This window comes from Parus major, chromosome 2, assembly GCF_001522545.3.
Source record: "Parus major isolate Abel chromosome 2, Parus_major1.1, whole genome shotgun sequence".
Lineage (NCBI taxonomy): Eukaryota > Metazoa > Chordata > Aves > Passeriformes > Paridae > Parus > Parus major.
In genome coordinates, this window is record NC_031769.1 from 103,865,575 (window position 1) to 103,878,226 (window position 12,652).

General features: G+C 40.7%; 1 protein-coding gene across 1 annotated transcript in view; it reads right to left on the bottom strand.

The window, feature by feature from the left end:
- Positions 1-4,947: 4,947 nt before the first annotated feature.
- ROCK1 (Rho associated coiled-coil containing protein kinase 1) overlaps positions 4,948-12,652 on the bottom strand; it is an 83,762-nt gene continuing 76,057 nt past the window's right edge. The window contains exons 32-33 of the mRNA XM_015616440.2: positions 12,024-12,231; positions 4,948-6,422 (exon numbers count right to left, since the gene is read on the bottom strand). Coding sequence (XP_015471926.1) covers positions 6,419-6,422; positions 12,024-12,231 — 212 coding nt within the window. The 3' untranslated portion in view covers positions 4,948-6,418. The remainder of the gene's footprint in view (positions 6,423-12,023; positions 12,232-12,652) is intronic.

Sequence of the window (12,652 nt, forward strand, 5' to 3'; positions counted from 1 at the left end):
CGGCCCCGCCCGTTCCGGCGCTGCGCGCGCAGCGCCGGAACGGGCGGGGCCGGGAGCGGGAGCGAGCCTGGGCCCGCGTCCCGGTAATCCTGGGAGCCGTGGGCACAGCCCCCACAGGGCGCCGGGCTGGGGCCGGGACAGGACCGACCCCCAGAGTGAGGTGCAGGCGGTGCTGGTGCCGCGGGCCGGGAATGTCGGTGTGCGGGTCGCAGGGCTGGAGCGAGAGCGTGTCCGGTTCTGGGAGCAGCGCAGCAGACAGGGAGCTCCTGGAGCAGGTCTAGAGAAGGGCAGCAAAGATGATGAACTGGATCGTCTCTGTCACGATGATGCGCTGAGAGCTGGGCCTGTTCAGCCTCGAGAAGAGATGACTGAGAGGGGACCTCATCAATGTGTACAAATATCCAAAGGGAAGGTGTCAGGAGGATGGAATCAGGCTCTCCTCGGTGGGACCAAGCAGTAGGACACAAGGCAACAGGCAGAAACTGAGGCACAGGAAGCTGCATCTGAGCATAAGGGAGAACCTCTTTACTGTGCAGGTTACCGTGCGCTGGAACAGATTGTCCAGAGAGGGCGTGGATTCCCCCTGACCGCAGACATTCAGTAACCATCTGGATGCAGTCCTGAGCCATGGGCCCTGGGACAGTTTGAGCAGGGAGGTTGGACCGGATGACCCACTGCGCTCCCTCTCAACCTGACCCATTCTGTGACTGTGAGAGCTGAGATGGGCTTTTGCACTCCCAGGGGTCTGCCCAAAAGCTGTGATTGCACAAGGCAGGGGAAGAGAGGCAAAAAAAAAAAAAAAAAAAAAAGACTCTTGTGGATGAAATAGGTTTGGTTTATAGGAAAGGATGAAGTAGGAGCTAAAATTATCAACAGAAGGACTTCATTGGAAGGAGGGAAGATGAGTAATCAACCAAAAATGATTTTTAGGCTCAGTGAATTTTTAGGCTCATTCAAGTTGTAAATGTTGAAACCAGTAGGTGTGGAGACCTGAATCTCAACTGCTTCTACAAAAACTCTTGGTACTAGGATGTGTTCAAAGAAACAAAAGCAGTGCTTTACCATACAAGTGAGAGGATAAGAGAGAAACATCCCTTCCTTGCACCCCTCCTAGCTCCAGAAACCCAGTGCTCCTCTGTTGCTTACAGGTGCAGCTGTGAAGAGCTTCTGCTACAGACAGCAACCACTGTCTGGCTGTTGGCATGTGCACTTCTGGCCATGCTTTTGCCAAAGAGTTGATATCTTAAAGAAGGATCTCTTCCTTGCTGTTCCTCAAATGTGATTTTCAGTTCCAAACAGTAGAAGAATGAGATATGAAATGGCCATAAAAATAATCCAGGGCTTGAACGCAAACCTTAAGGTGAAAGGCTTAGAAATTTCTGTCTTTTCAGTTTGTCATGGAGAAGAAGAGCAAAAGTTGGCTTTATTGTCCAGTGTAGGTTCCTAGATGGGACAAAGAGATTTGAGGGAGCAAGGATTACATTTCACAGAGAAACTTCAAAGGGTGTTATGCTGAAATTTTGCTGGATTATGCTGGATCTTGAATTAAGGTGGAGTTTACAATTACTGAAGTGATTTAGGTGTTAAAATTGACCAGCAAAAGCGATGAATCTTTTGTTACTTAGACTTGCTGAAAGAAGCTTTCTATAAAAGCTTTGATCCAGTTCCAGGGTGAGATCCTGCAGACCATCTATTCAACAGAGAGCAAATCTTAGCTGCCTTCCTGCGAATTTATATGTGGGGTATCTCCAGTCAAACGTTTTGCTCTTTATACCAGAAGTGACATACCTAGAGTCGCGTTTACTCATGCCAGCTAAATAGAAGTGGAATATTCGCTGCTGAACCCTTCAGAGAAACCCTTGGCTGATCTGGGCTCAGGCAGTCACACACCACGCATTTCCAGGATTTGGGAAAGGCACTAGAGGGTGCTGTGCTGAAAGAGAAGAAACGGGATTTGTATCTGCAGGAAAAACCATCCTGACCTCTGCAAGGTGAAGAACCACTATCTCCGTCTTTTTACCTCCGAGACCGTGTAGGCCTCTTCCTGCAGTAACAGCCTTTTCCCTAAAGGAGGGGATCAATAGACCCTGGTTTTCCTGAATCTTACACAAACTGACATAAAGAGTGTTGACATCAGGAGACAAAGAGTGCAACCTGATGTATAAACATGAACTTGACGATGACAAAGTTGTAAAGGATTGGTTGAACATTATTAAATGCATCTTTTTTTCTTAGTAAAGACAGGCCCCAGGGGAACCTTGGGTGGGAGCATGGGGACACTGGAAGTGCCCTGGCTGTGTCTCTGGCCTGTGACAGGACCATCTGAGCAGGGCTCCTTCCCATCCTCAGCTGGTTGGATCCAGGCCAGCTTGGATCCAAAAGCTGGGGCTGTGTCATCAGCACCAACAGGCCCAGCAGGATTTATGAGTGCTGAAAGATGGCTCAGAGCAAGTCTAGATCTGTTTAGAAAAGGCTTTTGATGCTGTGAAAGCTCCCGTGGCCCCGTTGTGAGGAGCACAAGTGCTAGGTGAACCCTCAGACAGTACAAGCAGGTGCTGCAATACAGCAGAAGGTGTGGGGAAGGAAACCAAACCCCTTTGCGAGGCATGCTTTAGGCACCTGTGTGATGCCTGGGATAGAACAAAGATTTGCTTTAAATAACAGAGACTGGGGACTTAAAATACTGCATTTAAATTTCTTGTTTCTTTAAAGGTCAAGATGAGTTACCCTCATTCAATATATTGGCAGGTGCATTTATTAACGTAGATTTTATTTTCTGTGGGGAACATAATGTTCTTGGGAACGTGGCTATCACAGAATGGTTTGGGTTGGAAGGGACCATGGGCAGGGATGCCATTTACTAGATCAGGTTGTCCAGGGCCCCATGCAACCTGGCCTTGAACACTTACCAGGATGAGGCATCCACACTCCAGTATCTTCTATGTGTCTTCAGTAAAGAAAACACTGCAATCCAGGAGATGTTTAAAGTACCACTACCACCCCATTTTTGTGTTACCTCTTCCATTTCAGCAGTTGTCAAACATTTTACATTCTGGGTCAGAAATGTTCCTTCCCCTGGATGTACGAGAACAAAACTTTACCTTTTTTTATGTTTGTAATTAGTACATTTTAAAAACCCCAGTAGAGTTCACCAGATGCTCAGATGCTGCCCCCTCCTCTCTCTGCACAATTCCCAATTTGCTTCTGGCTACTGCCTCAGCAGCTACTGTAGGAAAATCCCACCTGCAGAGTATCCTTTTTTTATCAGGCTGTTTTGCCACAGCTAGCTACTCTTTCCATTTTCTTTCCTGTTGCCTTCAGCAGGAATAGGGAGGCTTGAAAAGAGAATCACGTTTTTCACATTCTGCCAATGTCAGTGAACCTAATACAGTCGTAAAAAAATGAGAAAGATGGAGGCAAATCAACAAAAAAAAATGATCAGGTAAGAATCTGAACTTGATTTCTCAAGCAGCTTGTAAAATTACAGCTTCACCAGTATAAAGGCAGCCATGGTGATTTATGCTGGCTCTTCACAGCTTACATGTTTCAGATCCCTTGATGACTTTCAGTTGAGATTGTAAGCATTGCTTTCCTTAACAGTAGAAACGTTTGGCTGCTTTTTTATTCAAAGTGTAGTTATTCCTGTAGACAGGCACCTTGCTTACAGTAAACAAGTGCCAACATCAGTGTACCAGAACACACAAACTGTAATTTGCACGTCTAGACTTTATTATTACGGCATTTTAGTTGCAATTGATCTCAGACATACAAGTCAATGTAATTTTACACTTCATTATGTCTGCTGCTGCTTTCCCAAGCAAAATCAGCATTAAAAAAAAAAAACTGCAGAACTTCAGCATTACTAAAAAACTCTGGAAATGACAGTAGGTGCCAATCTGTGAAGCAAAAACCATTTATGCACAATCCCTCTTCCCACTAGTCATTAGCTATTCATAACAGGGCTTATGCTATTTTCAGATTCATGAAAGATACTACTTTTTATTAATAAATTACTCAAGACAAAGGTTTTGAGCCTGTAGAGGTAGCCAGTTACGCATTAAGGAAAACAGGAAAGCAATCAGGCACAACCTAATCTGAGTCTGGAGAGACCACAGGCCTTTCCAACTGCTCTAAATTTCCTATTATAATGTACATATTTAAGTAAGATGTTTAATCATCTTACTATATTTTTCCCTTTCCAGTATGTGACAGGAGATTAAAGCGGGTCATAATTATCCTTTATATTGCTTGACAACCTCACAGTCAATGTGACTGGTGATCTGGAAGGTTGTCTTCAGTGTGCTCCAGCCACAGCTTTGATACTGCTGATAATTCAGATACAGCAAGCTCAACACAGAGGAGCTTGCTGAAGTTACACCAATGGTTTCTATTTATCCGTACTTCCCAGCTCTGTAACCTTCAAAGGACACACAATCATTCAAGTATAATTTGGCCTTACTGCTCTATTGTTCTGCAGGCCTTGGTGGATTACCCAGGGAGATTTATGGACAGCTAGCTTCAATGGGATGTACAGGCTGTTCTAGAAAACCCCAAACAAGCCTAATTCCAAACCCCCCCACCTTGGCAAAACTGCCCTGTTTTTTGAACAGTGTTCCCTCCCACAAATAAGTGGAATTTCTGAAACACCAAACCTGCATCATGAAGGATAAAGCAATCACAAGGCCAGCTCAGGGTGGTTGAATAATAAATCTAAATCAGGTACTACAGCAGGCCATAAGAATAAGGAAATGAAAACATTATTTAATATGGTATTTACCTATTCATGACGAAAAGTAAAAAAACCCCAACATTCCAACTTTCAGACTGCCCTGAGCATTATGCTGCAAATGCACCTTGTACTTGGAAACTGTTGCAACATCTGAATGCTTACAGAGATGTATAAGCTGCAGTCAGGAGAAAACACCATTCCAGTCATTTTCAAAAGGGTCTTTCCATAAATTACTTTATTTCTCATTAAATGAGCACAGAGTCATTACCATATTAATAACAGATATGTTTATTATTACATATCCATCAGTGCGGCTTTCAATACCACTTGAAACATGCAAATCGTCCTAAGGACGAATCCGTTTTCCAGTGCTTCTTATTCAATACACAACTGCAAAGCCATTATAAATTACTGAGGAGGTATTTGGTTAAGAAATAAAATAAAATAAAACCATACTGCCCATACCATGAATGTATTCCTGCTACAAAGCAAGAGTCTGACAGCATTTACTGAAATTCCTGAATTACCCAGAGCTTTTGTTTTTTTTTTTTTTTGCATTGCCTATACATCTCTTGACTTATGAACAAGAATCAGTCTTTCTTTGTAAGAGGAATTCTCACTCAAAGATTGTACTTAATTTAGAAATGCATCTAGCATCTACAATACTTCAACCAATTAAAATTCAGTAAAAACCACTGATATGCAATAGTTTTTTAGAGGTTTCTTTTGTTTAGTTTTAGGTTTCTACACTTACCGACATGGCAATAATACAATTATCTCAAATTAAGGCACTAAAAGAACAATGTAAAACCAAGTAAAAGTGTTCTAAGAATAATTTACAGTTCAAACAGTGCATATATTTCTTAAATGTTTGTTAACTTAATGTACGTTATCACTTAAAATTGTAAGGCAATACATTATACAGTAATAGAAATGATGTACCCCAAAATATGCTTCCAAACTCGGTGGTTCTTTTTACTGTTAGTTTCTAATGCCTCTAACAATAAAATAATTCAGTATGGCTTGGCAAAAATGCATAGATTAAAGGCAATTACTTGTGTTCCCCCCTTTACAAACCTGCTGCATCAGTATTTTGTAAAGCATAATGCAAAATATTTAACACTTTGATCCATTCCATAGTGGGTGGTTAGCATTAAGGCTGTAAAGAACTCTGCAGTGAAGGCACTGAAGTTCAAGTGATAAGGCTTCATTTTAAGCTAGTTCTGCAGTCTTCAAGAGCACAACTTAAGAGTCTTGAAAGCAATTGCAGTCCTTCTCACTGAGAAACCTTCCTCTTCTAGTCTGTTTCATATGCTCATCTTGACATAAATATCCCCTTCACAGGGTTAACAGTCCTTTTCTTTCACTGGTACGAAGAAAGTCGGCTTTTTTTAAAAATCCAAAAAGGCAGCACCTTTTTTATATACCTAGCTAAGCTTTATTTGCTTTAACTTGCATTACATAGTAATAATTAATCTAATCTACCTTGAGGCAAACCCGCAATTAAACACCCTCAGCGTGCTTTTGTGCCAAAGCAAGGAGGAGACAGTAATAGCAATCTTAACCCTGAAGCCTGTGATAGTTATGTTGAAAGGAACAACAGCCCGTCTGCACTGTTCTGTGTGGTTAAAAAAAGCCCTGTTTCTCTGACTGCATCCCATGAGGTTCCATTAAGCACTGTACATGTGGTTAGCTGTGGAACAAAGAAGAAAACAGACAATTAATGACAAATATAAAAATTAGCTTTGTAACACTACTGTGTGTTTGTCAAGAGCCTCAGTGAAGAAAATACTTTATTTTAACAGAATTCTTTTTCAAATGACAAGGTACAATACTAACGTCATACTTACATCATCTTCCACAAGCTGTTCTCAGTTTCAAACAACATTAAGCAAACACAGACATCAGACAGATGATAATATTACTGCAGCTTTACAAGTAAGCAATTAAGAATCAACAATCATGGGTGTATTCATGACAATGCAAGGTGACCTTTCACTTGCAGGACAAGAAAAGGTTCTCTAGGCTAAGAGAATGCACATGCAGTTGCAGAGCTCATCAGGTGCACAGGAATTTTGGTTGGTTGGTTGTTTTCCTCTTCAATCATGCATTAACTTGACCAAGTGCCAACTACAGTAAAACAAAAGACCTCAGCTGTGCTAATAGAAGGTGGATAAATCAGCAGACTGTAAGCTATGAAGTGTAGGTTCCAATCTTGAAGCAGTATTGCAAATGCCAGCAAGTTCATCATGAAGTTCTGCTTCACTGTCATCAGTGATAAGTTATTAAAATGAGGAACAGAACTTAGGATGAACTTTTATATGTGAAGCTCCTTTCAACAGGTCTGAGACACCTCTCCATGAAGTCAAGGTAGCACTGCCTACAAACTGCAAAGAAAGGTGGGTCAGACCCTGAATGAAATGTACTGAAATGTCTTCAAGCATGTGTTCAAGTCTGTAACCATTGAACAAAACACTTAATGCCTGCTTACATGGTAGGACTCCATCACCGAGGGCAAGTTCTGCTATACTGTCTGACAAGAGAACAATTTTCAGACACTTAGTAAAAGCTAGACATGTGTATCGCATAAAAATCATTACTGCGTCTATTATTCCCACACCTAGGCAAGTGGTGAGGGAGGAGGACTGCAGGATGCAGCACCTTGAGTTCACAGAGGCTGATCCAACAACTGACTGCCTCCTGAGAGAAAAAGAGCTTGCTCCTCCGCTTTATCACCTTCCTGACCCCAGGAGAGCATCCTCCTACTTACCTGTCCTCAGCTTTGGCAATCACTGCACTTCGCACTGCACTGATCCACTCAATAGCTTGGCACAGTTAGTCTACATTTTTTTGACAGTCAGAAACTGATTTGTGTACCTTCATGGAAGGGTTGAAAATGGATCATTGAAAGCACTTATCTAGGACCCAAGGACAGAACACAAGGAAAAGAGAACAGAGAGGGAAAATCCTCCCCTTTAAGTAGCAACAGGCTGTCAAATGAGCTCAGCTACTGTGCTGAGCTACCAGTTAAGTGTTCAGTACATAAGCTACACTGTAAATTTATTTAATAAGCTAAATTTTAACATTGGTACATTAGAAGTGAATTCTCCTAAAATAAATTCATTGCCTCTTTTTAAACACACAGGACAGAATATGTAATGGTATCAGGGCACAGGCTGGGTATAGCCCATCACAGCAGTACTTGTCTAGTTCACAGATACAACTCATAAAAAATTAAGCTGAGAAAGCCACAAAAACATCCACAGTATAACTGTCAGAATGAACAATTCCAACCTGGCCTTTTTCTAATGCTTCTCTGCTCAGTGGAACTCTGAATCTTTTCACTGTTTGCTCACATTGCTCTATAGGTGCCATGTAGGCACCACTACACTCCATCCAACCCAGTGTCAGCTGTCTGATGGGAACAGAGTGTGTCACAGACACCCAAGGAGCTCCTCCAGCACCAGGAAGGTGCAAGGGCCCCCACCTGCCTCTTGCAGACATTTCCAGGTAGCATGACAGACAGCAGCACACACATACCCAGCATTCCTGCTGCTCAAATGCTGTGCCTCTCTAAATGGCTTATGCTCAATAGGACTCTTTCTCCACAATCAGTGACTACAATATGCAGCATTAAAACAGAGTTTCTTGTAATAAATTATATGCTCTAACTCTGTCAGTATCTGAAATCATCAAGAAGCAAGATAGCAGTTATGTCATCAAGTTCACTGATGGATTTGGGGTCAGTCTAGAAGAGTAAAATAAATGTTAACTGATCTATGTCACAGCTTGTCAGATAAATTCAAGAAGCTAAAGAGATAAGATACTATGCAGGTATTAACTTCTGAATTGACAGAAAACATAAGAGCTTAATTTCTTTCCAAGAACTTGGAAGATCTCCTTGGGTGACGGAGAAAGGTGTGAGCAGAGGTTGTATAGATGGAGAAAACGCAAGGCTGCAGTATTTGGAACAGCTGATCTGACCTGACATTCACTCATGCAAGACCATCACCATCGCCCTTCCTCCTTTCATTCTTGAGGCTCTCCCCCAAACCACTGCAACTTCTGAGCCCAACAGAAAATCACAAGCTTTTCTTCTGTGGAGTTAGGGTTGGATTGTTTTTGTTGTCATGCTTTGGTTTTTTTGGCTTTCCTTTAGGCAAAACATTCCTGGATTAATTTTCTGCTGAAAAATAGATCAGTTCTATTCACTCTGGTAATCTGTGAAGCATGAACTGACACAAGATAAAGCTCAGGAATGTGCAGCTGTCCTCCTTCTGGTGCTGGTGAGCTATTAGACACATTGTATCTTAAAGGATCTTAAGGATCTTAAAAACAGAGCTTTAATAATGGTGTTTCTCATTTTTTAAAAAAGTTCCATTCCCTACTTGTGTATTTCTGTGATTCTCTAACACTCTGAACAGGACAATGCCAATTGGATTAATAATAGCAACAGTTTGGGAAACTGATGTTCCCAAACATACCCATTCCTTTAAAAGTTACTCTAAACTCTCAAATATCCAAATCTGTTCCCTCTATAATAGATTAGCTGCACACTTGTCCTTGCTAAAGACAACTCCAAACCAACACTTCTATTAAGACAGAGTGAAAAAGAATCAATTCATTGATTTAAGCAAATGGATTTCTCTCCCGTATGAGTATGCATGAAAGCTGGTTTTTACAGCTACCAGAGGACCCCACAAGGATAACTGGAAAGCATGCTAAGAATGCAATTCAAAGGGTCTTTTGGAAGAGAAAGTCTGCAACTCTAAACAGCTAAATGTGACATAAAGAAGTACACACTATCCTTATAAGGCAAGGATCATCAGGGGGGAAGAAAGTGTCTGCACACAATCATGAACACAAAATGGTTTTTTAAATCAGTATCAGTGCTATCAGAATCTTTCAAGTACTGTTTTAGATTATTCAACTACCACATCCTAAACGTGCAAGTAAAAGGTACATTAAAATAATTATTTCCAACCCCATTGGCTAGCTGGTTGGTTGGTTTAGGAGGAATTAGTAGCTCTGTTTGTTTTCAGGGTTTTTTTTTCCTGTCCAAGAGCATTCCCACTTTAAAAGATCCTTAATTTAATGCTTCTTTTGGTGAGTACATTGACTAACATTATGCAATGTCACATTTTTAAAATTCTTTTAAAATTGTATTAATGATTTTTACATCATCAGTTCTGGAGGTTTTTCTACCTACTCCTTTTAAGTAGCAGCATGATAGGCTTTTTCTTTCAGTCTTATGTGGTCCAAGATTCACTGAAAAATCTCACTAGTCATTCACAGATTGCTTTAACCAGTTCTGATATCCTTGTCTGCCTTTAGTTTTTAAAATCCTGATTATCATTGAATAAATGCATCATACAAAACATACAGCACTTCATATTTTTTCATCTACAAAACAGGAGTAGTTCTTCAACAGACCTACTGTAAATAAAGATGATGTTAAACAACAGATCTTAATTATGTATATTTTAAATATTGCAGGTGTCATTTATTTCTAAAAGTCTTACAGAATCTGGGTAAGCCTATGAGGGGGTCTAACATTTTTCAGCCAATCTTGGAAAATTTCTTTGGACTGAAAGAAAACTTAAGTTTGGAAACACCATGAAGCTTTATAGAACCTTCTGAAAGTTGGGAGAAATTGACATTTTTTTAGACAAGACAAATAGTTTGACAAGATTTTGTCGTACAAGTGCACACCATGTAAGTACATAACAAACATAGCTGAAGTCTCCCTGAAAATAACAATTACCAATTTGTCTTTATTTGGTACAATGCTGAAGATGCAACTGTTTAGTAAGCAATCCCTGATTTTACAGTCTTTTTAACCCAGGTTTATCACTCTGTGCTTTTCCACTGCACTCACCCTTATTTTTTTGAAGACTGTAAGGAAAAACTGCCCTCTTCCCAGGAAATCTCCCCACAAATCACAAGTGTTTCTGTATTTCAGAAGTTCAACTCGATTAAGTATTGGTGTTGAAAAATGCAAAATTACACCACAATTCTGTTGAATTCCTACCATATGAACTGTAACTGGTAAATTGAGACTTTGTTCAGTGTTTGTGACTCTGGCTCAGTTACATGTTCTTAAAGAGAAAACTGTGACCAGCAGTTATGTCCTTCTCCTGTAAATCAAACTGCCCAGAACACCACTAATTCTGATATTGACAGCTTTGTGTTTGAGGCCGAAAGTAATTTTCCTGTATGGGATTATCATGAAGGCCTACACTGAATATATTACATTCTCAAAACTATAATCCCTGGAAGTGTTCAAGGCCAGGCTGGATGGGGCTCTGAGCAACCCAATCCACCCTGGCAGAGTGGGCTGGAAGTGGATGATCTTTATTGTCCCTTCCAAACCAAACTGTTCTATGATCACTTATGTTTTGGGATGGGAATCTTGGGGACAAGAAAATCAACACCCTTTTTCTCTTTCATATTTTTTCTCTTCTGTTCCCTCCAAGGAGGATGTTTCATGATATATCCCATATCTCTTTATATCTGAAAGTCTGCTTTTATTGTATTTCATGCCAGGAACGTTTGGCAAGCCTGCCAATCTGGGAAGACTCTTTCCTTACTGAGACACTAATTTCCACTCCACACTGTCAGTTAAATCGGTTATTTGGGGAGGAAACAACACACATACTGTATCAGGAAGTTAATAAAGGTTAAAATCAGATTACAGTAACCTAAGCATTAAAAAAGTGTATTTTACATCATGTCTTGGTTAGTGCATAGGGTCACAAACAGTTCACAAAACAACTGTTGGGATAGAAGACTACTGGGAATGGGTAAGCAGAAGGAAGAATGGGATTAACACTTAACTGGCCTCACAACAAAAGAACTGGCCTAACAACAATTATGAATGAAGAATCTGTAAGTTTTTCATTTCAGTCCCTTTTGCAGAAGACTTCTAGCGTACACAAGCTCAGAGTCAATCCATGGATGGGATGACTGTGGATCACCATCGCTGCTAAATGCCATTACTGACATATCCACTGAGCCTTGCCTTTAAACAGGAAAAAAATTGCAACCAGCTCCCTCCCAAGCATTGGCAAGCCACGTACAACCTCCATGGTACCTTTCCAAATGTAAGAACCAATAAATTTACCGTAGTAACAGGAGAATTCTGCTCCTTCCTTTGGAATTTGAGCAAAGATTTAGATCAACAGTTCAACAGCCATAACTACGGAATTATTTCACAATTTCACATGAAACAAAACTTATAAACTGAGGATTTTTTAGCCAAGATGATCTGTAGTTTTTGTAGCTTATTTCTCACCTAGTTTTTCCAGAAGTATTTTTAACAACTTTTCGGAATGACTGGTTTGCTGAGGATCTTGTAGACAAAGTTCTAGGAGAAGCACGAACAAAAGTAGATGGAGGTGTCTTAGGGATCTTCTTTACTAAATGCGTCACCCACTTCTTCTGTTCATCTTGACAGGATGCCAACAAGAGCATATCTCTTGCTGAAGTTACATCATAACTCACTACAAGGAAAAAGGAGGAAGATGATTCAGTGAAAAACAGAGCTCCTTATCAAAGTAAGAGTTACGACACGGCAACTGTGCCACTGGAAGGAACAACAGCACCTATACACATTGTTCTATTGAATTTGGTTATATATTTTTGGAAGACAACAAACAGCAGGGAAGATTATGAATATGTTTTACACAATTTGTCATTCTGCATTACGATTCTTCAATCTGACATGAATATTTGAGAAATGAGAAACTTACACTAATTAAAATTTTAATAAGCTGGAAAGTTGTGTGGGTGCCTTTTGGCCAAGTTCCAGAGTACATACCCTGAATGCTCCACTTCACAGCAGCACAGAGAAGAAACTTTAACTCCAGTCTCTGAAGTGGCTGAAGAACCACTCTGCAAGGTCTCAGCAGAGCTTGGTGATTC